At 44.2% G+C, this 27,946-nt stretch overlaps 1 protein-coding gene across 2 annotated transcripts in view; it reads right to left on the bottom strand.

The window, feature by feature from the left end:
• SYN3 (synapsin III) overlaps positions 1-27,613 on the bottom strand; it is a 179,818-nt gene extending 152,205 nt beyond the window's left edge. For both annotated transcript variants that reach the window (XM_059816858.1, XM_059816860.1), the window contains exons 1-3: positions 27,297-27,613; positions 13,956-14,013; positions 1,892-1,983 (exon numbers count right to left, since the gene is read on the bottom strand). In XM_059816858.1, coding sequence (XP_059672841.1) covers positions 1,892-1,983; positions 13,956-14,013; positions 27,297-27,613 — 467 coding nt within the window. The remainder of the gene's footprint in view (positions 1-1,891; positions 1,984-13,955; positions 14,014-27,296) is intronic.
• Between the last annotated feature and the right edge of the window lie 333 nt (positions 27,614-27,946).

Raw genomic sequence — 27,946 nt, 5'->3', positions numbered from 1 at the left:
GAGCTTGTACGGACTATAACAAACCACGGACAACACATGCCATATAAATTGGTTATCGTGACAAGTAGGTATTTGCCAAATCCACTTCCCTCCACACAAATGCATGTGTTCTGAAACATGCATAGACAAAAACAAAAAACCTGAACTAATGCCATTCATAAAAACATGCATTTTCATACACAACATACCCACACAAAAAGGCTAGCTGTGATACCTGTGTATTTACTGCGAGCAGAAACATAAACACCGTGCCTCAGACACTCTTGTGAAATAAATTTTGTCTTCAGTTTCAGTTTAATAGCTCAAGATCTTTCTGCCAGATGTATGAATGGTTTTGGGAGGAAAGGCATGGAAAGGAAAATGAAGATGTGATCAACCTAGGAAACGGTTCTTGGGAAATCTTCCAGCATCGTGAGCAAGCGAACACAAGAGTGCATTAGCATGGTGCACTGTCTAATGGATGCTCCAGCGGCTGGTTCACAGGACATACGCTTTGTTTCACTGAGAAACAGACATTTGTGGGATGAGAGAAGTTAAATGGATAAAACAGACTCAACCTTTAAAGTTTTTAGCAGAGGCTCATGAAACTGTACCAAAGAACAAATGGAGACTTGTGACATGCTAAGAGCTGTCAAGACCTGAAATGAATTGATGGACCACAGTCATAGCTAATTGACAGTGACAAGTGTTGCTTTGCACTCTTTGGACTGGAAATGACATCTTGAGATGTCAAACTGAGGCCAGCATTCTCAGAATTACCGTTTTTCAGCTGTTCTAATAATCCCTTTCAAAAATATCCCTGCATGCTATATTATGTGTCTCTGTCTCTATTTCTGAACTAGAAAAAAACAGACAAAAGTGTTGATTAAATGTGTGAAAAATATTAAACTCGGAGATGCTGTATACACCAAAAAGCGCAAAGGAATTGTACAAAAAGAAGTAGGGAGGCTAGAAAAATGGACTGGGAATAGCAATGAGATTTCAACACGAACAAAGAAAAGCTATTGTATCAAAGATGAAATGTAGAGTTGGAAGTTGCAATGACAGAAACTCATAAAGATGTAGGCTTGGGAATAAAAGGGTGAAAGGTAATATCAGGGCTATGTAAACAGAGGCATTTTACCATCATACACAGACCTGACAATTTACACTGCTCTTTATGCATCACCAGTAAGAATGCATCTAACATTAAATCCAAATTGCAGGCACTCTGGTGTCAGAAAGAAGGGGAGCAATGCTTTTGGAAAGTGAATTGGGTGCGTGATTGGGGAAGCATTGCTCAGGAAAAGAGTCTGCTTGCAATGACTGCAATTACGGAGTAGTGCTAGTAGGGCCAGAAATCCCTATCAGAGATATGGTGTTACTGCTGAGATATACCACAGGGCAAGGCTGGAGCACTGGGAATCTCTGGCAAAAAAGGTGGTATTTCAGGAGCAAATCAGGCTGTGAGGATCAGGATAATGGAAAGGCTTTGTGGCTATTGTGATGGCAGTCCACCGGGGTCAGGACCTAACACAGGTAAGCTAATGAATGCAAGCCATTGTTTACAATGAAGGTTAGTTGATACAGAATGAGAGAAAAATCAAGGGAAAGGAAGATCCATTGTCCCTTTTATTGGGAGGCCAGAGGCTAAAAAGAACCTGAAAAGGAGGCATTTGTGGTTGCATGAAGGGTCTAGACTGGAAACAATGACTATATGGCATAATGTGCAACTGAGACCTGACACAAAACCACCAGAATCAGGTCAGTCTTTCCACCACTTCCAGGAAACGTTGAAGTCATCAGGACTGTTCTGCCCTAGTTCAGATACCAGTCAGACCCTGAGATCATCCTGCTTGCCCCAGTGTTGCTCCACAAAGCCCGATTTTCAAGACAAGCTGCTGCTCCTCACCTTACCACCTTGGTGCCGTTCCTCATGACCTGCATGTCCACCATGCAGCCGCCTGTGACATAAGCAGCCAGGTTCAGCTCGGAGAACTCAGCCTGGAGCAGAGCAAAAGGACAGAGTGTTACTTGAGGGCAGCAGAGATATAAACACACGGACACAGATGCAGAATTGTCTTTGGCTGGAATGTGCCTTTCCTTCTTTTTCTTTTTTTTTTTTTTTCTTCCCATGAGGCAATGGGTGATCCAATTACAGCTGATTTGCCCTGGAGAGACTGCAGAAGTATTTATGGCTCCCATACTTGGGGTGTACAAGTATACAGGAGTAGGCTTATTGCAGTAATAAGGAATTAAGAATAAGCAAGCTGAAAAATGCATACAGGAAAAAAAATAGTAATAATAATAAAGAGGTAAGGACATTTGAATTCAAATTCCAAGTTTCCACTTGGAAACATCCATTTAGAATTAAGTCTGAAATGGCTGTTGTGCCACTGTCCAGCTATAAACCTAATACAAAAGATTTAAACCTCCCTAAATAGCTAAAAAGCCTCATTATGCTGCAGGAAGGTGATAAGCAGAGAAACCGACCTGATGCAGTTTACTTATTAAGATTTTAAGTATTAAAGGGTTAGCAAAGCTGGGTAGGCTATTAACAGTACTGCTCAATTATTAAAACACTTCATAGTTTAAAAGAGGTGTGACTTACAAGGCCGGAAAGGTTGGCAAGGAATATTTAAGCTACAGGGAGCAAAATGCAATGTGCCTGGGGCAATTACGACTGCAGTGGGTGTCAGTGAAGGTTAAGACACAAGTCAGAGCGATTAACTGGGTGAGAGGTGTGATAATCCTCCAGCGTGGCCGCTGGCTCCACTACCCCTCAGACAGGAGTGCCAGAGAGACTCGATGGTCTCAGGCCACTCTCAGTAGGAGGAGGATGGCAGGATTAGCTGATCAGCGCTCGTCTTAGGCTCCAAATATTAACTCTGTTCTTTATGAGCAAATGAGTAGACCTTAAACTAGAATAGCCTATTATTGAGCCATGCAAGTCCTCCCTTTCCAGCATGAAGCCAACATACCTGTACAGATTCAGAATCCTATATGAAATTAGTGCCTGTGTATATAAACATAAACATAAATATATAAAATATAAACATAAACATAAACATAAACAATCAGGTCTCATTTTTTGAGACAGAAAATTTAGTCTTCTCCCTTTGAACAGCTGTTTTTCCCCTTCCAGTAAAGGTGTTTCTTTTAGACTTAGTATGATAGAGACTGGGCAGCAGTAAAATCATCTTCTAACCAGCGGCTACCTAATAACAGAGCACTCAGATGGTGTTGCTAATGCTTGTGATTTTATTGAGATCCCTGTACTATTTAATGTTCTTCTGATACTGCTACTAGCTAGAACCAAAAGATAGTGCCAGGAATAACTTTTATACAGAAAAACCCCCAAAATTAAAAAAAGCATGTTTTGTTCTCATGAACGCACATAAAAAACTTGCCAATGGAGAACTAGTGCACCTGTAAAGGCTCAGAGGCCAGACGGCAAATGAAAACACCGCTTCCAACTTTCTTTTTTTAAAATCCACGTACTTTTAAAGCAATGACCGAGGACTGGTGACCCAATGATGTAATAAGATTTGATGTCTGCGGCCCTGTGTAAACTTTTTAAAGCAACACCTTTACATGATCTTACATCATTGTAACTCCCAATTACAATGAAAGGAGGGGGAAAATTCCTGTTGCCAAGAAATAAATCCTACTTCCAACACATACACGCACACACACACACACACACAGAGGGAATGGCAGTGGTTCAGGTGGCTGGCTGGGCTTTTCTTACGAGATTGCACAGTGCTCCCTTGGCCATAGCCATGCTTCTTCAATATTCATATTGGATCAGAGATAAGAAAATATTTACCTCTAAAAGGCACCTGCATTTTATAAATTTAAAAAATCTCAATAGATGTGGGGAGTGAGGAGTCCACCTTGAACAAATTCAGCAAGAGCAGATGCTCTGGGTACCGTCAGTGAGCTCCCCAGTGGGTCAAGGCAAGCTTGCTAGCTTACATGTTGGCTCGAGAGGCTCTGTGGACTGGGAGATGAAAGGATGGTTTTCCCACCTCTGTGTCTGGGTATGCCTCAGAGATGTCCCACTCTGAAAGCAGAGTGTTACTGTGCTGGATCTTCAGCTTCTGCAGCTGAGGGATGCGTCATCTGATGTGAACACCAGAGCGAGACAGGGAAGTTTTAGGTCTGTGTTTTCATGTTTTTTTATGCTTTTCCTCTGTAATTTTTTTCCATAATGGTTTTGTACTAAAGAGCTTAACATTTGCTTTGCTGGGGGTGAAAATGGGCAATCTTCATTTGATGGCTGGCACTCACAACCTAAGTCAGTCTGACAGGCGCTGCCCGAGGCAGTCAGACCAAACAAAGCTGTGTTCAGACACCTGACGTCCAAACAGGCCTGGGAATCCCTTGAGCTGGTAAGTACTTCATACCAAACTGCCAGGACCAATTTCAGGCCTGCTAATGTCAAGAGCTGGAAGAAAGGGAGAAATCCCCTTTGGCAACCATTGTTCAGGGCACCCTGGCAAGGAAGGAGGAGTGGAGAGAGGGTCTGCGGGACTCAGCTACCTCTCCCCCAAAACATCCAGATATATAATCACAGCGGAGGGACAATCCTAATGTTTTCCTGGCATTCGCTCCTCCTTTAACAGACTACGTTAAGGACCACTACTGCTTTCATGTAGCTGCTTTGGCCCATCTGACAGGCCACTGCTAGCTGGCATTTGGAAGAAGGCTGAAAACTTCAGTCAGCAGAAATTGTTTCCTGTTGATTTTCCAGTGCTCCATGTATTTTTAACTTTGTGGGTTTTGTAGCCTGATGACTTCCCTTGGCTAGGATTTCAAGTCTGAGATCATCTCCAGCCTGAGTTTACCTTGCAGACAAAGAGGGCTTTGAAAGCAGCCCATGCAGATAGAGTGACAGGTAACTATGCATAAAACAGGAGAGCCCAGCTCCCTGTGGCCTTGCGGAGTCATTTGTGTTGGGACTCACCGAATAGAAGGCGTCATTACATTAGCCTGATGGTGTTTTATACTTGCTTTGCAATGGTGCCAGTGGCTGCAAAAACATTTAGGGCAAGAGTGAACCATAAGTGACAAACATGACACAATCCGTCTTGAAGAATAACGTAATACAGGCTGTGGGAGTAGAAATATTTTGTACCTCTGTGAGGCCCAGATTTGGGAGGATGCCCACAGATGTTTTGAGGATAGCTCTGTTAAAAATGCCTATTTCAGGTATTCAGATTCAGAAATCTCTCCAGATCATTTGGACTAAATTTTAAGCTACTCTCAGTTTCTCCCATCAGTGTTCTCTAGGTGCTGGAGATCTTTTTTGGTGAGCTATTTTAGAGTTTCTGTTTCTGTTTGCTGATAATAAAACAAGGAGGATTTTGTCATTTTAAATCATGCAGTAGTAGAAATGCCTGGCTTGGTAGATATACTGTTTAATGGTTCATGGGAAGCACATGTTCAAGGCAGATTTTAAGCATTTTTCATAGAATAACAGAAAGTTGAGTTGGAAGGGCTTCAAGACATCACATAGTCTGTCTCCCTTTCTTAAGGTAGGATCAGCTCTACCTCTGCCATTGTGTGCAGATACTACATAACCTTCTTGTATCTTCCATGGATGAGGAACCTCCTCGAGCAATCTGTGTCTTAACAACCTTGGAAAGTTTTCCCAATGTCCAACCTGAATCTCTCACCTTGCTTTTTAAGACCATAATTTTTTTGTCCATTACTTCCTCCTGCAGAACCTGACGACTTACTGCTTGAAGACTTATCCTTCCTTCTTCCTTTCTTTCCCTAGACAAAACCAACCCCATTCTTGCAAGATTTTCTTGTAGTTGATGTTTTTCAGCACAGTGATCAATGTTCTTGCTGTCACTGGGATCCTCTCTGAAAGGTCTGCAACTTTCTTGAGTTGTAATGGCCCAAACTCACAATGATCCTTCAGCAGAGACCTGACCATTGTTGAGTAAGATGTAAGGCCACTTACCTTTCATATAATACTGCTGTCCGTATGTTCCAGTATGGATCTGTCGTATGTGCAGAAACGTGACTATTTTTTAACTCATATTCTGGCTGAGATGTGCTGTAATCCTTGCATTGCTTTGTCCGGGCTACTGACTTGTCTTCAGTTCCCCATCTTGTGCATCTGCCCTTGATGATTGATGCATAAGGGGGAGATTTGTCAATGTCCATAAAAACCTGATGGGAGGTAGTAAAGAAGATGGAGCCATACTCTTCTCAGTGATGCCCAGGGAAACGATAAGGGGCAACGGGCACGAAATGAAATACACTAAGTTCCATGTAAACACAAGAAAACACCATTTTTATTGTATTGATGGTCAAACACTGGAACAGGTTGCCCAGAGAGGCTGTGGAGTCTCCATTCCTGGAGATATTAAAAACTTTACTGGCCATGGTCTCAGGCAGCCTGCTCTAGGTGAACTTGCTCAGAGCAGGATATTGGACTATGACATATCCAGATATGCCTTCCAGCCTCAACCGTCCTGTGGTAAGTTTGGTCTCTGTTAGATGTCCTTATTAAACTTCTCCCTGCATGTCAAGGGTAAACCGTAGGAAAGCATCCGTTTGCTCCTTGAGCAGATGCCAAGGGTCAGTTCATCTTCATTGTGGCGCAGGAATGCAGAAATACGGATGCAAGACAGGTTTTTGTGTTTGTGTTTTGCGGGCATGGTGGCTGATACTTTTTTTTAAAGCAAGCAGGCTTAGTGTGTCGATGCAGCGACAAGCACATTGGGTTTTTTCCAGCTACTGAACTTTCTCAGCCCTCATCTGTACATAACCTAACTAAAAGCTACTCAGGTTGGTTATTGCTTAAAAGGGAGACACAAAGTTACGTTAGACTGTTGTGTGAGTATTTGTATACATACCCCCATTTGCATATATACCGCACATACACATAAATATCAGAGTGCGTTTTAGCACTGCCAGGGAACCTTTACGCTTTCCTCAGTGCAACACATGTGCTGCAACACATACACTGGCATTTGGGGGGGTTATTCCATCACACAAATCACAGCACTACATTAGCTACCACTACAGTATGCAGCTTTGCATAAGGCAATGCAGACTACTCACATCAGGATCCTAAGCACGAGTTTGGTAGTTACTCTGACCAGCCCCTCTCACCCACATGGGCATGAGGGAAGGTGGGTTGACTCGTGGCACTGGAGCCACAGGTGGTTTGCAGGGCACTGGGTGTCTCACATGGGTGGAATTCCCCAGTCTCCATGTCTCCTTTGGCTCTCCCCTACCCGCTGATTGTGCTCTGACCAGGGCTCTCCACTCTCAGTCTTGCTCCTGAAACTCCTCACCAATTATCATTACACGTCTGTTTTTCTCCCCCTGCCCTGTGACACAAAGTGCAGTCAGAATAACAGGCTGGTCCATGTCATGGCTTAGGCACTTGGGATGAGGAATTACTACTGTCTAATCAAATCACATACATTCCTCAGTGGATTTTATGCTTTAGTTTTTGGTGGATCTTCCAATGCGTACAAGGAAAGAAAGACTTTGGCAGACAGCAGACTGCATTCCTGTAACAGCACATTTTACTACAACCATTACAAGCATTTCAGGGGGGAAGTAAGCAATCCTAAATCCTGCACAGGCAGAAGGGTGAACAGATTGTATGGATGTGAACAGGGGGAGGGCTGGGGCTGTGCGTGCTTGGTGTGTACACGCATGCAGAATTAGAGATTACACACCCTGATTCCCCATGTCTCTTTCCTGAGACATTTTCCCTTGGGGAGGCACCCTGCTGCCCCAGCTGCCCCCGGTACTGGGATTGCTCTCTGGGAGAAAAGGACAGAGAGGGTCCAGCTGGGAGGGGGATGCTGCTGTGTGGCTCCAAGGGGAGCTTCCATAACTGCTCTTCACAAGTCCTTAAGCTGGGATGCATGCTCCTAGCCTACAGACAGTGCTGATGCTGAAGGTCCACATGCCTTGACCTGTGCGAGCGCCTTTTGGTGCATCAGCTCTGATAGCATTTGGAATTGCCTCTTAAATATTCTTTTCAGAAGTTGTGTGACTACCCGAAAATTGGAGCTCTAGCAAAAGCACATTTCTAAACCTTGTGATCCCAGGAAATAGCTCAAAACCACGAACTCTGTAAGCTTCCAAAAGCCAATGGAAAACAAAAAAAAAATATTGATGATACTATTTATTTAAGAACTTCATGATTTTTGAGTCATTCTTGCTATTTCTTCAGTTCCCTTTATTCATGGTTTCTGAATGCTTGTATGTGGCAAAGGTATGAGAACTGCTGTTGCTGTTCTTGAACTGCTTTCTGGCTTTCAGTTGAAAAAAAACCCCTAAGCATATAATGAATAAAAATTTTACAGTTATTTGATGAGAGGCTAATTTTCCTCTCATCACACATAGGCCTATCAGACTCTACCTTTTGAAAGGACCACTTTATGCTGCACATGAAAATATCTATTTAGGACGGGAAGTACAATGGAGCTGGAATTCATGATTTGTATTACAGTTATCTTCTGTGAGTGCCAAGTACAACTTTTTTCCTGACAATGCTGCCAATGGAGTCATAATCTATACCACAAGACTTTTCCAGAAGCATGTACATAGGAGTTGACTGAATAATCATTCCCTGAAAATAAACCAGGCAGCGGGAACAAGTGAATGAGCTGTGCGAGAAGAATGCATGTCAGACGGGCAGACAGACCCACCTTGTCACAGCAGGAAATGGTGGGAAGAAGACGGGTGGACAAACAGCAGCAATAAAAAATTAGATGAACCTTTTGGCCTCATCAATCTCCTTCACCCTTTTCACCCGCCTCCACTATCAATTAGGCAATGCCAGGAAAGATGTCTCTGAATATATTAAAATGCCTTTAGGAAATATCTGAAGGAAAGGTACCTTGAAGGTGGCAGAGTCTCTCTAAGTGCAGTGCTGTTTGCTCTTTCCTGTCTGGTCTGTGCTCTCCTCTCTCCCACCTGTGCTCTTGTTGATCTGTCGGAAAAGTCTACCAGAGCCATAGGGTCTAACCCCTTGCTACTGCAGGCACCATGTCACAAAACCTTTTCTTAAACCAGTGTATTTATAAAAAGCAGCTATGTCTCCTTTAGCCTCTGTTTTGGCAGGATAAACAAACTCAACTCTTTCAGCCCCCTCTCGTAAGTCAGGTCTCCACGGTCATCCCAGGGACACCGCTCTGCACATCTTGTGTTTTGTGGCAAGTGTCCTCCTCATCCGGCCATCACCCACAGTGTCACGGTCTGTATGTTGGGTCTGTGGTTGTCCAGGTCTCAGCCCCAGCTCTCTTCTGCTTGTACGTGTTTGTGCTGGCAATGCACAGCCATGCGGCATCCCCCTTGTGCATGGGGCATGCCTAATGCCCAAGGAGACCCCCACCCAGGGTATGCTATGATCCATACGGGAAACCCCAGAGTCATATGACATCCTTAGAGAATGCAAGGCTTGGTTTTCTCTGGGACAGGGCGGAGAGGGTGGGGAAGGAGGTGCTGAATTACTACCAGCTGCCTCTAGTCATGGAAAACGTTTGACAGAGCATAAGGCCTATGGTACAACTTCTCCTCTTCCTGAATATATTGTGCTTCCTAATGCCTCCTGTCCTCTGGCCAGTGAGGGATGAATGAGAAGAGAAAACCAAAATTAATTTCAGGAAAGACTAAAAGCAGTGTTGTCAACTCCTGTGGCACTTTAAGATTCTTCTTTAAGCTTACCTTAGCCTTCGAGACATTTTATTTAATCAAACTTATATTTTTCATTTCTAAAAGAATTCCTCTAGCTTTTGTATTTCTAGAGAAAAGAACTGGAGATGTATACACTGTAGTTTTCAAAGCTAGAAATCACAACGCAAGTAAAAGCAACAACATGGATCAAAATCTAAAAGAACCTTATTTTTAGCATAAACTAGAGGTAGTATTTTTAGACTCAGCTGCTCCTTAAAGCTTAGAGGTTTACCCACACTGAGTAAAACTTAAACCGTCAGGGTTTTAATGGGAATAGGTCAAATAAATAGATTTTCACTTTTTGATCAGTGTTTCATTCAGTCTTATGAATGACTATCATTGCTACAGAAGGACTTGTAGTGCAAAAATATCCAAATAATCAAAATGTAATCCAAACTGCCTCCAGAGAAAAAGGGGCCCTGAATCAGGAGAGTACTTGCACTTGCTTCCCACCGCCCCAGCCCTCAGCCCCGCACCTCTCCCCCTGTAGCCAGCAGGGAGGGGACAGTGGTGTTGCATGCCTGTGTTTCAGTCAAGGGTGGGCAATAATAAATCCTGCAGCCTCTAAAGCACATTGATAAATATGTTTTGGGTGTTACACTGAAGATTAGAAGAGAAGAGACAAAAGTGGAAACAAAGTCAGGGCTCACAGTCATTTTAATGAATGACAGGAGACAGCAGAGGCTGGAGAGGTTATACCCACCGCAGTGACCCTAACAACTCTCCTATTCACTGGCACCAGGCAGTGCCCACAGCGTCTCCTGCCAGTGGTTAATGGACCTAGCTGAAGAACAAGGGATTGGGGGTGGTATTGAGATCGTGCAATTCATTTTTGTGCTAAAGAACCAGAAAACCTTCTTCGAGAGTCCATAAAACCTATTTTCATACAAGCTGAGACTTACAGAAGCAGCTCCCTGAGCAGCAAGATGGCATTTAACAGTCTCTTCCCTGCAGATTATCCAGTGTCTAATACGAACTGAATTCATCTCTTGTAGAAACCTAGTATCTTGAAACTTCTGCCTGTTTCTCCAATTCGGCTGAAATCAGCCAATATCTTCCACCGTGTTGGGTGTGGGTGATAGATGGAGCGAGACAGCATGATCGCATACGTCTTGCATTCCTCGGAAAACAGCCAAGGGGGAGAGGCAGCTCAGAGAGCTGGTAGGGGTGTATAACCGGATTAGATAACTGACTTCCCGCTGCTGAGAGAGGGAGAGACAGTGCTGTTTTCAGCACTCCTGCTCCATTACAAATAAGTGATGTCATGACTTTAAAAAAAATAATCACCTACTATCCTGCTCTGCTTCCCCCAAAGATTGCTGAAATGGCTTGCTAAGAAAGTATTAGGATGTAATAGAGATGGAGATGAAAGAGGAAGAGAAAAAGCAACAACACAAACTCTTCCTTCGGTTTAAAACAACACCAGAGCGTCCTGGAATAATGGCAAAAAAATTAGCACTGTCAGAAAAAACAGGGCAGTTGCTTTTTCCCAATGTGGTTTTTCAAGAGTATTTAACATTTGGATATTTCCTTTCACTGCTTTCTGCCATTCAAATCTTTTTGTTATTTAGCTTTTCAGATCAAAAGTGGTTTTTCCTATAAAATATAAAAAAATTTCCTAAGGCAAACTGTATTTCTGGCTGAGGCAATAATGTGTGGTTATCTGAAGCAGGAGCAAATGGAAAATTGAAAAACTAAATGAAGTTACTGAGCAGACCAAGTGGCTCAAGAGGTGCCCGAGAGTCAAACCTTGATCTGCTGCAGAGTTTATTCAGAACTGAACAGCCAAGGTAGGGCTATGTGCACTGTGGCACTGTCCGTGTGCTGTTCACAGGACAGTTATAGTAGCAAAGGCTGGTGAGCCGGGAACTCAAAGAGCAACATGTGTACCAGGCTGGTAAACACAGTTCTTTCCTGGTTATTTCTTTTTCTGTAATAAAATTGTGGAAGGACATTTGCTTTTCAGGTTGAGAGGGTCTTTGTTCAGCCTCAGGGCACCTGTTCCACAAAAGTTTAGGCTCCTGGATTGTGCTTGAGGAAGAGGATGAAGAAGCGAGGAAGGCTCCAGATAATCAGGGAAGGAGCAAGGAATAAGAAGTAAATATCAAGAAATATTGAGCAAGGATGGATGGGCAAAAAAAGCAGCGAACAAAAAGTCAGAGTTTGAAGAAAAAAGTGCCCCTCTCTTGGCCTCAAGGATTTGCAGAGGGGCCTGAGGTCAGATTCGAGGACTGCCCTTCACAATGCAGCTTCTATGTTTCCTTTGATAGACAGTGGATCGAGCTGGGGAAAGTGATCATCCCTTCTGCTTTTGAGGTCTGGGGCAGTCAAGAGCAGTTCCCGACCTGCTACGTGGAGGCTCGGTTGCCTGATCTGAGGAGCAGGGAAGGGGCGAGGGGAAGCAGCCGGGGCCCTTGTTCATTGTTCCTCAACTCTTCTACTGACTGTGTGCTTCATTCCCTTGGGCAATGTTGCAGTCACTATGCTGAGTATTTAAAGAAGGCTGCAAGGTGCCTGGCAATGGTCCTCTCCAGCAGAGTCATGCCAGCCTTTCAGTCTTTGCTTGGACCAATTCAGTGCCTCTTCTCAAACATGGGCATTCAGCCTATGTGAAGGGTTTCAAGAGACAGACTGGGAGAGTCCCCCTGAAAAAGTCCTTGGGGAAATGTGATAAGCTACCTAGTGACGATGACATGGGTCATTACTGGGTCTAACCCATCAGGTATCAGGAGTCCACTTCTGCCCTTCTCCACTCACCAACCATTTGAAGATTGTTCCTTTATAAGGACCTCAAGTGCAATAACATTTGAGGAGAAGGACTATGAAGGGAAAGGCAGAGGCTGGGGGTTTAGGAAAGAATTAACAGGTCATTTTGAAGAGTACCAGGTCTAGCTTTGAAGCTGACCCTGCTTTGAGTGGCAGAGCGGTTTGGATCAGAGGTTTGAAGGGCAAATCTGAATTATTATTTGATTCCATGAATCTATGTGAGAAGCATGATTTTTTTTTTTCCTGTGCTCTTTAGGACATTTACTGAGTCAGCCAGCAAAATAAAAACTTTGATAAGGAAGTGCAAGTGAGAATTGTTCTTGCTAGTAGCACCCAGTATTGGCAAGTGTGATACCAATAAAAAGAGGAAAATGAAGTGTTCATAGCATCACAGTTGCAAAAAAAAAAAAAAAAAGACTTGCTAACTTTTCTGTCCCAGACATAGCCTTTGATCAGAACATGTGTGCTCGTGTATAGCCCTGGGCAACTGGACAGCACCCCTTTGAAAAGAGGAGGAACACCTTATCAAGGGCAATGAGTCCTGCGAAAGTCTTCAAAACCACTGCATTAATACTTCTATACACACACGCACGTGGACACACACACACACACACACAAAATGCAGAATCAACAGCTTTATAAAGACAGAAAATAGCAGGTCATTCAAACAACATTCACCAGCTTGCTTTATCCATCCAAGCAGTTTTATAGCCCTAATGAGTATAAAACAAGCACATAATTCCTTCAGGATCACCAGCGCATCTCTACAGCTCTCTCTTCTTGTGCCTGCAGATGATTATTAATAATCATTTCTACTTGACAACAGCATCCAAAATCTTAGTCAATACTGGGGCTTCATTTGACAGACACTGCACCAACACAGAGAGGAGGGGACAGACCCTGACATGAAGAGCTTTCAACTGAAATGAGTGGCTGGTGCCAAGGCTAACAGAGAAACAGAGAATTTGCCCAATGCTCTGCAGAGCACATCAGAAAACAGGCCATGAACCTCCTTACTGTTCCTATGGACTTTCAACAGATAAAAAGATTTTGCCATATGTAATTATTTTGCATACTTAAACCAAAGGTTTTAGGCTTAAATCAGGGTAAGTCGGAAGACTTGTATAGCTCAAATGTGGAACATAACATCACCAACATGTACTGTGGCATACTGGCTTTGCACCTTTTCAGGCATATATACAGAGCTGTGAGGTAGTTTTCCCATGGAAGAAATCATAATCCCATCAGCAGAACAGAAAATTTCTTTTTAAGGTGAAATAGTGACTGATTCTGCAAAGGTAGGGAGGACAAAGGGGTGGCCCAGTGAGATATTTTCATTTATAGCTTCCATAATTCCATAAAATGGACATGCCTTAAACCTCCTTGTTAGTTCCTTTCTTCAAGAGAAGAAATATCCACAGCTTAGCTGTCATTAAGACCTCAGCCCTGTCCACACACATTTCTTAGAGACAAATTCAATTGTCACTGACCTGTTCCACTCGGATATCAAATTCTCCATTCACCTTCTTCCCCTGGAAATATTTGGCCCTGCAGAAGAAACGAGAGAGACAAACATGGTTAAAGAATATTTTTGGCTTTCATTACATACTGTTTTGCATCTGCATTTCCCTTTTTGATGAAGAACTTCTATCCGGGTCACAGCATGTTTTCCTAATTCCTATCTTCTTTTAGCTTTCTGTTCTCCAGGAGAAACCTGCCAAGCCAGATGAAAACCACATTGGAAAGTTCCTTCAAGGCTTGTAACTTTTTCATTTTATTTTCAAACTGAAAACCAAATGGTCTCCTAATCTTTTCCAGAGCAACAACTCTAATCAATGATTTTAATCAATGATTCCTTGCTATATCTCATTTAATACTCAATCTTTATTCTGTAAAAGAAGGAGAGCAACATATGGCATAGCATCGGAAACAACTTCTGATGTTGAGCAAGGATCTTTATCATCACAGGTGAAGTACTTGTGAAGCCTATTCTCTTGCTCTCTCACTCCAGAGCTGCTTTTTGATTCTGCTTGTCTTTCTGCTACTGGTTCAGAGAAACAGTATCTGCATCTACAGTGTCACTAATGAAGGATCTGTTCTGAACTGAGAAAATGTGTTTGCTTTGGAGTTGAACAGTATAATGAGAAGGACATAAACCTTCCACCACCTCTGCTCCTAACTGCCTGTGCTACGCAGATAACAAAGCACTTTCAGAATGATCAGTTGTTCATGAGAGGGGAAGGCTGACAGTAGTGTTGGAGAAGAAAACACAGGAAAAAGGCAGGCAGTTTTAGCTTTCTAATTCATATTTGTGTACAATGCCCCTTATATTGATTAGTCAGCAGGGAAGTTGCCAATATAATTTCCCCTGGGAATGCTTCTCCCCAATTCTTCCCCTTGCCAAACAAGCTTTACAGAAGAAAATATGAATTTATTTTCTCAGACCTCCCCTTTAAAAATTCAGGAAGACCATGTAGGTTCCAAAAAGCTCTTCTATTTCGAAAGCATTGAAAACAGTTAAGCCCTACAAGAGCTGTTTCCAGAGACAAAGTCTCTGCGTTCTGTTTCCAATTGGCAAAGACAGGACAGAATAAAGAAGTAAAGGAAAATGAGGGGAAGCCGGCTTTGCCCCCTATTTTATAGTATTAGCAAAAAAAGAAGCTGGCTCACATTTTTACTATGTGTCTATTTGTTCCAATATAAAAGGAGAGACAGTAGGAAGGCAATTTTCCCCATGGCTGAAACAAACCAGTTTTCAGCTGAATGCTCCCCTCCCCCAGCAATGTGAAATGTAAATAAAAAAGTTGTTTTATTTTGTCATCCTGGCTCAAAACCAAGTAAAAAGTTTTCATTTTATTAGAAAAAGACATTAGAAGTGTCAAAAGTTTTCCGCTTTGCTCTAACGAGGGTATCTGAAGACTGTATCGTGCTTCCCTTCTCAGACAGCCCATCCATCAGCATGGTGCTAATAAGACCTCTGCACAGATGTTAGTGAGGGACAGTGTAGCAACCAGGTGTGACCAAGACCAAGTGGCTCGAACAACCACTGTCTAGTACAAAAAGCAGAACTCTGGCCATTTTCCCCCCTTTTGAATTTAAGAGTGTTGCATGGTAAAAAAAGCAACTCTGCAGGCAAGCTGAGACATCACAACTCTAACAATAAACAGGAACACTAAATGCGCTTAATAATTCCGTCGTATTTCTAGAGGCATGGGTCTAGAGGGTCTGGCAACATTCCTCACTCCTAAACATTGGGGAGATTGCTGGAACCAGCGACTTCTCAAAAACTGGAATAAGCTTTAAGTGGGCTCACAGGAACAGGTCTGAAATTAAAGGCATGCTATTCACTGGTACAAGCTTGTTTTTATTCCCAGCACGCTCATAATGTATACTCCTTACCCACATTTATGAAATGCACTTCCTCCCTCTATGGCCTCTCCTCTTTGCCAACCAGCTGGTTGCAAACTCCTCGGTGCTGCTTTGCTCCAGTTTGTAATGAAGTGTGATTAACCACAGTCTTCAGCCCAGTACAGATGGAGCAAAGAGGCTTCCACTGCCTAGTCCAGGAAATTAGCCTTCACACAGTTAAAAAAATCCTCTCTCCCACCTCTACAATACTGGCTCTGCTCATGGATAGTCACACAGAAGGCACATCCAGCGTGAGGAGTCGTTGGAGTAGAGCAAGGGACCTTGACTTAGACACCACATGGCCTCTCCTTCTTATCCTTCTTTCCACACAGGTTGTCTCATCCCATGTCTCAGATAACTTTCTTTTAACAGCACAATATATCACTTTCTTTCAAAGACAGCCCCCCAGGAATGTTAACCTGCTCTGAATGTCTCTGAAGACTACAGGTGTTAAGCAATCTGCAGCCAAATATTTTGGTCAGCCCATCATTTTGACACAGCCCAGGGTAAGAATGAAACAATTCTTACTGAAACATCTCTGAAATGGATGGAGTGATGTTTTCAATTTGCACCTGGGGTTTTGGAGCCCCTGGGCAGTAGAGGCTATCATGTTGAAATGAAAAATTGCTTCGGACTCACCCTGGAGCCCCTGAAATTTCAAGCAAGCTGATATTGTTGCTGATGCTGCAGAAACATCATAATGCCTCTGTTGCAAGAGGGACAGTCTTTTGGTCAGTACTGCATGATGTATGAAATGGCTTCTGGCCCCTACAGTGGATGTGGGATGGAGGAAAGGAAGACCACGCTGCTCTGGCAGGAGAAAGAAAGATGAATGCTTCTGGCAGGTGAGACTGCAAGACATTTGTGGATGCTCTCTGCCCCAAAACCACCTGAGCAAGGCTCTTTCAGACCTCTGCCTAGGAAGTGACATGCTGCAGGGTTATCTAGACAGCCTGTAGTGCAGCGGGGGAGCAGCAACCAGAATACCAGTCAAAAGCCTTTCTGGGAAGCCTCAGAAGTGCTCCCATTCACCTCCAATACAGCCAACTGCCAGCAGATCAGAGGATTGGCTCATCACCCCGGGAGGGGGTCTGTCTGCCTGACATCCCCCAGCTCCGGACACTGGGCAAGGTACTGGCCACACAAACCCACCCCCTTTCCCAGGCAGCCTGCAGCACTGACCACCACTTGGCTGGCCATCTCTTTATTTTAAAGCATGTCAGATGTTCAACCCGCCAGAACATAGCATTATATTTTGGCTAGGCAGGGTGCAGATGGGGTGGTGTGGTTGCTGTGATCTCAGTAAATTAGCATGTAAACATGTTTTGACTGAAGAAAACTGCAGGGCCATGCTCAAGAGTAGTTTCTGGGTGGGATTTACAGTGCTAAGCAATGCATTTACATGTGGCCACACTGGCTGGCAGGGAGGAAGCACCATAATAAACAGCCAAAGGTCTGCCCTGGCTTCCAGGGAGAAAGCTTGCCTTGAACCCGTCTCTCTTTGTGATGAAGAAGCCGCATGCTCTGGAAAAGGACATATTTTCTGGGTGCAAGGGCATCTGACAAACATAACTTCTGCTTTCTGCCTCAGTCCTGACATGATTACAGTGCCATGAGAAACCTGATGCCTCTTCTTATGAAGTAATTTGGAAAGAATAAAAGCTTATTTTCCAGAGCTTCCATGAAATGGTCCCAGTCTGCCTCAGCCACCATGGCTGGAGGAAGCATATACGTGATTTTCTGTCAGATACGGAATGTATCCTTAATAGCAGCAGGGAAAAAATAAATGATCAATTCACCTCTAATTACCTACACAAGAGATAATTCACAGAAAATCCATGTATAACATTAGTGCCCTTAGTTGTTCGCAAAGCACCTGTCTGAGCAAGGGATGCCAGCACTGATGCAAGACTGCAAACACACCTTTAAGACACTCAAATACCAGAGTTTATCCCTCTGGTGTCACTGACAGCTGGGACAGCCTGTACTGCACCTATGCGAGGGCTGCCTGAATCGGTGTGCTCCCCTGTACCTTCGTACTAATGCCTGTAGTCTGCAAACACAAGGATTCAGTCCTCATGGGGCTCCAAGTCCCCCATCAAAGCTTCACGTGTCACCAGGCCCCAGGGAGGTAGAGCTGGGCCAGTGGGCTACAGGTGCAGGAGCTGGGGCCAGCCTGCACTGCTGTGATGCTCCTGCGTCACGGGGAAACACAGCACAAGAGAAGCAACACCCACACATGGAGTAGGGGCTTCCAGGATGAGCAGAAAAGGGCCAGAACTCAGAAGCTACTTCTGTTAGGAGAGCACAGATCATCTTGCAATTTCTCTCTGTACGATAAATAACCAGTTACATCTGCCTTGTTCTCTTTCTGCTTTAAAACAAAAGCAATGACTGCTCAACCTATCAGGCAATACACATGCTCAACACAGGAATCCAGGAGAAGCTATTTGTGCAGAGCTTGTACTGTCTCTCCTGGAGTTTTTTCTTCTCTCTTCCCTCTGCTTTTTTTCTTTTGGTGCAAAGAAGTATATCCAAGCTGCTTCAGAGGACTGCTTCAGTATTTTCCTCTGGATCCGCGGAAAACAGAGACATCAGGGATGCAGCAGAGGACTGCACAACTTCTGCCAGGCTGGAAAATGCTCTGCACAGGTGAGGAATAGGAAAATATGCCAGGTATCAAGCATCAGCTAGAGAAAGTGCCCGACGTACTGCCCCAGGTACAGTGCCACTAGACAGCAGCCCATATAAGAAAAGGTGCAGAACATCAGCCTCAGCATTGGGAAGGGAGTAGCCAGGAGGGACAAGAGATCTGAAGTGATCATGATGGACTGGAGGAGTGCAGTGATTCAAAGCTTAAAGCTGTTTCTGCAGGTCCATTAGCTGTGTGAAGCAGAGGGTATGACACATCATGCAGCTTTGAAGACAGGCTGGTATTTTGTATTAAATTCGTAGGACTTCTTCAGGGTACCCTGTAAAATGGCTGCTGTATGAAGCAGGAAGAGACCAAAGAAATATACCTCAAATCTTCCTGTGAGAGACCTCAGTGGAGCTGACGTAGCAAATGTCATTGCAATTACTGGTAGTATGTCTTGGAGAAACTGGGAAGCCATCCTTCAGATGAACAAATAAGCCTGAGCCCAAATTCCCTCTGATGATGAACGAACCCAGCCATTTTTTGGGGCATCATTGTTTGACAGAGGCCTTGAGCGACAAACTCAGGAGCAGGCTTGTACCTTCACCCCAGAAATGGGCTCAGTATCACTGACAGCATGCCAAAGAAGGGACGCAAATTCCTTTCCTCGTGGCAAATTCCTCCAAATCCTCTGAGTGAGCTTGTGCCTCTGGAGCAAGACACAACAAGCAAAGAAAGCCAAGCCACACTTTGGATGGTGACCTCTGCTTATCTGGAGCGGGAAGCAACCTTTCCCACCCTGCGGAGGGGCCAGAGCAAAACATGCTGAGGAGAGGAGAAATATGCGTGAGTCTTGGGGAGAGGTAGGCAAAGGAGTGGGTGGAAGAAAGAGGGAGAGAAATGGTGAAGAAAAGACATGGGTAAATAAAACCAAAAGGGATCCACGGGTAAATTCTGGAATTATCTGAATTATTTCCCTGGAATCACATTACACATATTTCTCTCAAGCCCCTTGGGAAAATAAGGCATGTAATTTCTTTCCGGATCAGCCTGGAGAAGGCGAGGCTAAAGCCCCCTGGACTGGGTGTGGGGGGACCTTGGGGAGGGAGGGGAGGGGGTTAGCCACTGTATGAAATCCCCGTGTCAAAGGCCTGGGGGCCCAAGTGATGCACAAGGCACTCACTGTATGTCCTCATTGTCTCCCGCATAAAAGGGGCTGGGACTGGGAAAAAGGAGACAGTTTCCAGGATACTGGCCAGCAGCCGCTGGAATGCCCCGACCCCCCCCCAGCCCCTACACGCTATAAAGGCATTGGGGAGGGGAGGGGGGAGGAGAGATGTATTTGTGCCCTTTTTTCTTCAGGGGTGAAAACAAGGAAGGTTTTCCTTTCAGGGACCAGCCCTCAACCCCTTCACCACTTCTCCCCAGTTTAGCAATTCCCAGCTGCAAATAGTAAGGACTTTTGAGATGGTGAAGTCCTGACTTCCCAGGGCATAGGGAAGAGAAAAATCACTCCACAAATGCCGACATCTGCAACCTACTGGAGCTTTTGTCCACATCTGCTTTGCCCCAGAGACCTTTATGCACTGTTCAGCTCTGGGATGGACTGGTTGGTAGTTAATATTTATTCTGTAAGAGTACCTTGGGCCAGGGGTGGGGGCTGTCAGGAAGTTAAAGGTGGTGGATAAGCATGATGGATGTGTGCTTCAACACCTCAGAAAACAAGGTCTAAATTACAGGTTAAATGGACCAGAGGCAAGTGCAGAAAGAAGTAAAGGCGACTCACGCTGTACAGACAGACAGGGAGGGACCAAGAGGTAAATCTAGTTTTGGGTCAGGTCAAAAGGTAGCCCTGAATACACTGATACTTTGCCAGGGGCTCCACAAAAGTTTCGGCTCCAGCCCCAGGGTGCAGTATTGCTGCGCTCAGCCCCATGCCTCCCCCAGGCGAGGTCATCTTGCTCTTGGTGTTGTCACCATCCGGCTTGCTAGAGCCACTGAATTGAGAGCCAGCTCAGCTGCGCTGCAGGTAGGTCCTCGGTGTCCAAGGTTGGGCTGTGGGAACAGACCGCCTTTGTTGCCTTCTGGGAAGAACCACAAGACCCAGCCCGCTCTGGTTACCGTAAAACAACCCCCGAGGCATTATTAGTTATGGGATCGAACCAAGGAAAGAAACGCCTCTCCTGAAGAGCTTTGTATCAGGCTGTGATGGTGGTATGGTTTTTTTTTTACTTTGGATAAAGGAAGTCCTCATGGTGAGGTCCTTGATGAGGTCCGAGGTCCCACCCTACAGGGCTGAAAGGATTTTCTTGGCTTGAACGCAGACAGAAAGGGAAGCTTTAGGGCAGGAAGGGAGAAGGGGTTTTTAAATCTTCTTTTGTGAATCCTCCCTTTCTCTCAGGGAGCCAAAGGCCTGTTTGTGGGGGAGACCTGGGTTGGCAAGCCACCAGCACTTTAACGATCCTACACACAACCATTCAGTCTGCTCTTTCTATTCAAGGAGCTACGGAGTCCCACACAATACTGGCCTCCCAGCATCTTCCTGTGCTACCTCCTGCTAGTGAAACGGGGTGTAGTCTAAGCCATCCCCTCTCAAGAAGAAGCACTGGTTAGTGCAGTGCTATTGCTTTTGGGCATGGCTTTTTGTGCTTCTCCAAGCTGCCAGGATAGGAAGGACACTTTGCTGTAGGTCTGATCCCCCACCCAGGCTACATCATGGTCACATTCCTCCTGCCCACAAAGAGCTGGGGGGGCAGTGGAGGTAGGGGGCTGCTTTAAGTTCAACATGAGGCAGCAATTTTATTTTGCGTATTATCAAAATAGTACATCGCTGGAACATTTCTACACTGTTAAATCTAGATGGTATGGCCTGGAGCTGTGTGCGAGGGGTATAATTTTGTTCAGGATTGTGCAGTATTTTATTCCAGCCCACTTCTGCCCTCCCTGAACCTGAGGAGCAGGGGAACCAGGCTAACTCGAACCAACACTGAGGCAGGGCTGCTGGCTTTCAAGCAGAAGAAATACGGCTCACAAACCTTGAGAAATACATCTGAGTTTTGGGGTTTTTTTTTAGTGTGTATGGGACTAGGCAGGACATTCTGAGGTTAAATTCTATGCATTTATAGGAACTCTGGTAAAGCAATTAAGGTCCCAGATTTGACTTGCATTAGCATATTTATAACCTGGTGGGGAATGTTTTCCATATTCCTTGTGTCTATTTTTGTAATGATACTAATCCTTCACATTTCTGTATCACCTTTCATTTAGGAGGACTAGATCCCAAGTTGCTTTACATACGCAGGACAAAAATACAGGCAGACATGATGATGATATACCTAAAACAGACTGGAAAGCAATGTAATAAATGCAATTTATTGAATATCTTTGACAGCCTTACGTCCTTTTCACCCCTATGCCTGTACAATAGGGAATACAGAAACCCTTCATGCTGCTTCCAGGCATGCACACATGCGCACATACACCCGTTTAACACAAACTTGCCTCCTCTTTCACTAAAGTGGAATTCTTGCCCTCAAATCACACTTGGCATGAATTATAGGAACAGAAATATTCAGTCCTGGGTAGACATGGCTAAATGATGAAAATGTAAGTTTTTTAACCAGATTTGTGAAAACATAAATTTTACTTGTAAATTTTTTCAAATTATAGCCACATAGTTGCACAGAACTTGTGAAACCTTAAAAGGTCACGTCTGTATAATAAAAGCTAATTCATAACTATTTATTGTCAGTTACCACCACGTTAGATGATTTTGGTCTTCTTATCAGGAAAAATAGACAAAACTTTGCAATTTAATCTGCAAATTCCTGAGGTCAAGCTTGAAGTATTAATTCTGAATAATAATAAGAAAGATAAATGAAAATGAAGTCCAAAGCCAAAAGCTAGTCCAAAACTTCCCATTGTGTTTAATTGAGTTAGGTACAGAAATATTCCTCTGAATGGGAGCCTCAGTATATTATCTTCAGCCTACTGACAGCATGAAATGACCCATGACACTAATTGAATATTTTTGAAAAGGAATTCCTTGCAAAAAATTAGGATTTAGGAAGTCCCATGTTACTAAAATTCAGTATTAGACTGTTATTATTTGACCAGTTATATTTTTTGACAAATGACATATTTAAGGCTCAATATTGTCATATAGTATCAGAAGTAAAAGTAATTTTATTTTAATAAAAAAGTGTTGATCATTTCCTGAACAGTATAAAACAGTAATCCTGTCAGGTCAGTCCATAATTAGATCTGAATCATGACATTATTGTTGTACAAAGAACCATTTCAGATGTATTAAGAGGATTTCATTCAGTATTAATCACAGTTTTTCTTTTCCTTCATCTTTAAATTTTTGGAGGCAGTATGGTCAGGCAGATTTGGCTGTAAAGTAAATGGGAAAACAACAATGCAGTTTTGTACCTCCTAAAATATCCTCTGTGGCTTTTTTTTCTATAAAACATGGCACAATCCTCACATGTAGAACTGCCACACATAGGGCACATATATTTTGTCCAAGACAGCATGTAACACTGTTAGCACTTGAAACAGCCTGAAATTTGGACAAAATACATCAATGGCTTTGAAAAGTGACATGAGATATTTCACAAATGCAACCAACATATCTAGCAAATGCAACAAGAGCAACTTTGTTATGCTGTCTGGTCCAAAAAGCAATGTTTTTAGCATATATTGTTAATAGGAGCCTTAGCTGTGCTTGCTCACTTCCCAAATAAGCTGTTTAGACATGAAGCATTAGGCTAGAAAGCTGAGCACTTTCGCAGAGGATTGGGGTTAACAATTCACAGTACTAAATCCTGTTTGATCTGCTGAGAAATTCAATCCAGCAAGAGCATGATTTTACTTAATAGTGTGTCGGGCGAGGAAGTTGCCACAGGTGGGACGTTTTCCTCCTAGCTCAGGTCGGGCTGCCAGAGCTGGCCCATGTGCCATTACATGGAGTCCTGCCATCCCCCTTCCTCACGGTCCTGCTCCCTTTTGCTGTGTGTTTGCACATGCGCGCATGTGCGTGTATTCATGTCTGAGCTCCTTTTTTCTAGCAGTTGCTGTAGGTGAGTTTTGGATGCATTTTTGGAAGTCTCCCAAGGCACAGATACTCCCAGACCACAAGAAGGTGCCTCATTCTCCAGGTGGAGGCTACCCGGCTGAGAGATGTACCATTAATGACTGAAGAGAAGCAGAGTTTTTCCCTAGTGTGCTGATGCACAGACACATTTGCTGCTGTGGGTGCTTCTGAGGGCTGTCTGTCAAAGCCAAGAGCATGAGGGAGCCGTACAGATAGTATTTTCCTCTCATGCACATCCTGCATGTGGCAGATTCACTTTGTGCTTCCTTGCAATGCGTTAGAGCCAGGTCTTGGAGAAGGATGGAAAATTTGTCAAAACGTTGCCACTTTAACAGAAAGCTGGGTGAGTTCCCTTGCTTTTAATAGAATGTACCTTTCTTTTACTGCTGCTAATGAAGAAAGCAGCTGATCATATTCTGTGGAGCTCACATTATTTTTATAGTACTTTTTCTTTGGAGTAAACCAGAGCATATTGCATGTCAAGAGTGGTAAGGATTTTATGGACGAAGACAGGCCATGGATTCCCATGGATGCTCTTCACTTCCTCCAGACCCCTGAGAGAAGTCGAGTGCTATACTGTACTGTCAGAGACATAGTAGCTCCTTAAAAATCAAAAGGATTGCCATTTGTCTCTTTAAAGTGCATTCAACATGCACTCACCTATTTGGATTGTTAGAGTATTTTGTCATGCACTTGTGCAACACCTCATCCTAATCCACAATTGCAGCTCTTTGCGTCTGCTGTAATACAAACAGTGATGGTAAATTAATGTCTGGCTTGGTAATGTTGCTACAGTCTCCAATTATGAGAAAGTGTTTTCATTTAGAGAAGAGAAATCAAATGGCAGATTCCACTGTCTCTCACCCTTCCTGCCTGTGAACAAGCTAGTCCTTGTTGTAAACCCCATGTAACTTGCTGTGGGGGAGGAGGCATTGTGGAAGTGCCCAACCCTTAAAATAAAGATAATGCTTCAGTAGTTATTTCTTGGGGATCTTTTCTAGTAGAATTAACTATTTCAAAAGGAGAAGGAAAGGGTTTCTTGAAAACTGAATACAAAGGTTTCACAAGTAGCAAGAACCAGAGCAGGCAGAGGTGAAATGCATTGCAAACATGATGCTTCTTCCAAACCCAAAATCACCAGCACAAAAGTAACAATAGGTTGTTCACCCTCCAAAGTCTTGGACTGTTTCTGTATGTGATGCAGAGCAGACAGCCAGAATCCCTGGATAACCAGTTTCTTCAGCTGTGCTCTCACAAGGTAAATACTGCTGCCTTGGGCTGGTCAGCTTGAGCTCACATAACACCCTGGGTGAGACTAAGAAGATGACTGGCATTGCTCAGAAGTACCTTACCAAGAATAAACATCCATGGAGCCATGGAGCCACTGCTCTCCGGTGCTTCTCTCAAGGGCTCACTGAGCTTCCTGGGGACATGAAAATCAACTGAAGTAGCTACTGAAGTAGCACTCCTGGCTTACTGGAGTGGTTGCATTGGTATGCTCTCTCAGAAAGAACCACATGCTACCTTTAGGCTGGGGAAGTTTCTAGGCACGTGTTTCCATCCGTGCTACAAAGAGCCATGGAAATCTGTGGCAGGCAAGGGTTAGTCATGTTGTTTCCTTGGTTTATATGTCATACATATGTCAGGATACGGTCATGAATGCATACACTAATTTCGTTCAGTGCCCTCACAGCCTTAGAGAGAGTGAAGGCAGGGTGCCTTTGCAAGCAGCATTATTTGATATCTGCAAGCCTGTGGATAGAGGCAGAAAGCTGGGAGAAATGAAAGGGATCCCCCATCATGTGTAGAAACTGCTAAGTTATAGACAGCAGAGGGATAGCCAAGACAGCAGGGTGTGCGGAGTGCTTACACACGAGTGGAGGAGTGAAGACAGCACGGGTAGCCATACCTCCTCTTTATATGTCCCAGCTGCTGCTCCTCAGGCAAGCTCAGCTCACAGACTATGAAGTCTGCATGACAGAAACAGCAGCTGGGAGATATAAATGCAGGGATTTGAATGCAGTGTGTATTTTAAAACATGAAAACACTGCAAAAGAGTCCAACCCCTCCTCGTCCTTTCCCCTGCCCAGACTACCTTCAGCACCATTAATCTCAAGGAAAAACTAGATTGGCCTTTGAGCTAGGGCTTTCCTCTCTGATTACAGTGTTTGGACTAAGCAGTGCCTGCTAAGGCCTGGATGCTAGAGCTGTGCCTTAGAGGCACTCCCATCCCCAGCTAGAGCATACTATGTTAAGGGACTGCCACCTGGCAGCATTTTCAAGGAACTGCAAAAACACTGAGCAGATGGAGGTTGGTGAGCATCAGCCTGCTGGGATACTTGTGGGTGCACCCAGGAAGGAGGGATCAGGGTTGAGCCAGACTGGTGTTGCCGACTGAACTATCTGGTATTAAGAGGCTGCTATTGTGATAAAAGACACTAGGCCAGTGAAACATTTGGTACGATGACCACCTTATCAGGGACTTTCCCACTCAGTTAAAAAGTTGTTTTTCCTTTGAGAAAAATCCCACTGTTTTCCCTCTCTTATTTCAAGTTGGCTGAAGAAGCCTGACCTAGTTGTAATCAGTCATTGTCCCTTTTTAGCTAAGAGCTAAGCTCTTGCTTTGTGAAGATACACCCAGAGAGGCAGGTCCCACTGTGTCCCCACTCTCCTGGGAAAGCAGAGAAGACCAAAGGTGACAACTTTACTGAGGTGTGGTGTGGTATAAAAAGAACAATAAAATAATGTCCCTTGGCCAAGACCTGGTAACCCAACTTCTTTAATTTTGAAGTCTTCAATATGGTCCCCTTGCCTGTGCTACCCTTTCCTTTTTTCTGTGTTGTGACAAGCTGGCAGACGAAACAAGAGCATCTCCTCTGGATTTTCCCCCAAATAAGTCTCTCAGTCAGCTTGCCTAAAGATTTCTAAACCAGCCGACTTTGAAAGGGAGCACACAAGCAAGCAGTAAGTAATTTCTCTAACATTTCAGAAGACTTCAGTTGTCCTACCCTTTGGAAAGTGTCCTCTGCTGCCCAATATCACAGGAAACAAACTTCCAAAATTTTGTTTGTAAACAGAGATCTGCATGAACAAGACAAAATTGAGGCTTAGCTGAGCCTGAGAGACTTTGGCCAATAGCCACTATGCTTAGCAGGTGAAGGGCCCTTGACCAGCAAATGAACTCCAGTCATTAATATTGGTAGTAGTAAGCTTGGGTTATCTTTTCATAATTTATGTACAAAATTGCATACAGAGAAAAGCTCAAGAGAGATTGAGAGTTGGAGAGATTGAGCCCTTTTTCATTTTTAGAGCCACCACAAACAGCAGGCTAAGGTCCTGAACCACATCAGTAACACACTTTCAGCTGTGACCTCTTAGGATCATTGCTAGATGTGACAGCTCAGCTAAGCCTTCTGAGCCAAGAATGCCCTATGTGTGCTCATATATTGAGGCTATGAAGAAGTTTGCCAATGAGTACCAAATGAACATTTTTTTCAAGAAAGCTATGAGGAAAGCCTACTCTGCCATTTGCGCAAGTCACCGGACAGACACCGATCTGGGGCCCAAGTTGGTGACCTATATGTGAAAATATCTGTGTACCCCTCTGCAGATGCCCCATGCTTCCCAGATCCCTCTCATCCCCCAAACTTTGTGGAGCTGAATTCAGCAGGAAGGACCACAATGACTTACCAGTCCGTGTGCGCATCATCGATCACCAGGAGGATCTTGGGTTTCTGGGCCACAGGAGGTGCGGGGCTGGCTGAGTGATCGATTAGTCCTGCAGCTGCTTGCGTGGTTTGCTTCATGGCACTGGAGATGGAGCTGAAGATGCTGGTGCCAGCAGAGGAAGAGTGGGAGGGCTGCGATGGCTGTGGATGCTTTCTCTCAGTGGCAGGAGAAACTGGGGAGCTCGTGGAGTTGTCAGGGCGCTGCAAGTCCATCATGTAGCCATTGGGCAAATTTGCCACGAAACTACTGTCTGAGAGACGCCTCCGGAGGAAATTCATTGTTGCAGCGTTGTGTGGAAACCTTCTCAGCAAGAGCGAGGCTGAACAACGGTGTCACCAGTCCCAGGGAACGTTTCTGTGTGTGTGTTGGGTACCTCCTTGCAGTCCAGGCAGGCAGGCTTTCCCGCTTGAAATCCTGCTGGAGAAATATGCCTTAGTTTTTCAGCTATATTTTCTTTCTCTCCTGTGGGAAAAGAATCAAAGACATATATGTGAGATACATACTGTAAGTCTAAGATAAGAAAAAATCTTTTGGCCTTTTAAATTAGTACCTTAATCAACAATGAGGGGAAAAAGGGCTACTGGTTTCTACGCAGTATGCTACACTGGTAT

This window comes from Gavia stellata, chromosome 4 (assembly GCF_030936135.1).
Source record: "Gavia stellata isolate bGavSte3 chromosome 4, bGavSte3.hap2, whole genome shotgun sequence".
Taxonomy (NCBI): Eukaryota; Metazoa; Chordata; class Aves; order Gaviiformes; family Gaviidae; genus Gavia; species Gavia stellata.
This window is presented reverse-complemented; position numbering and strand designations above follow the sequence as displayed.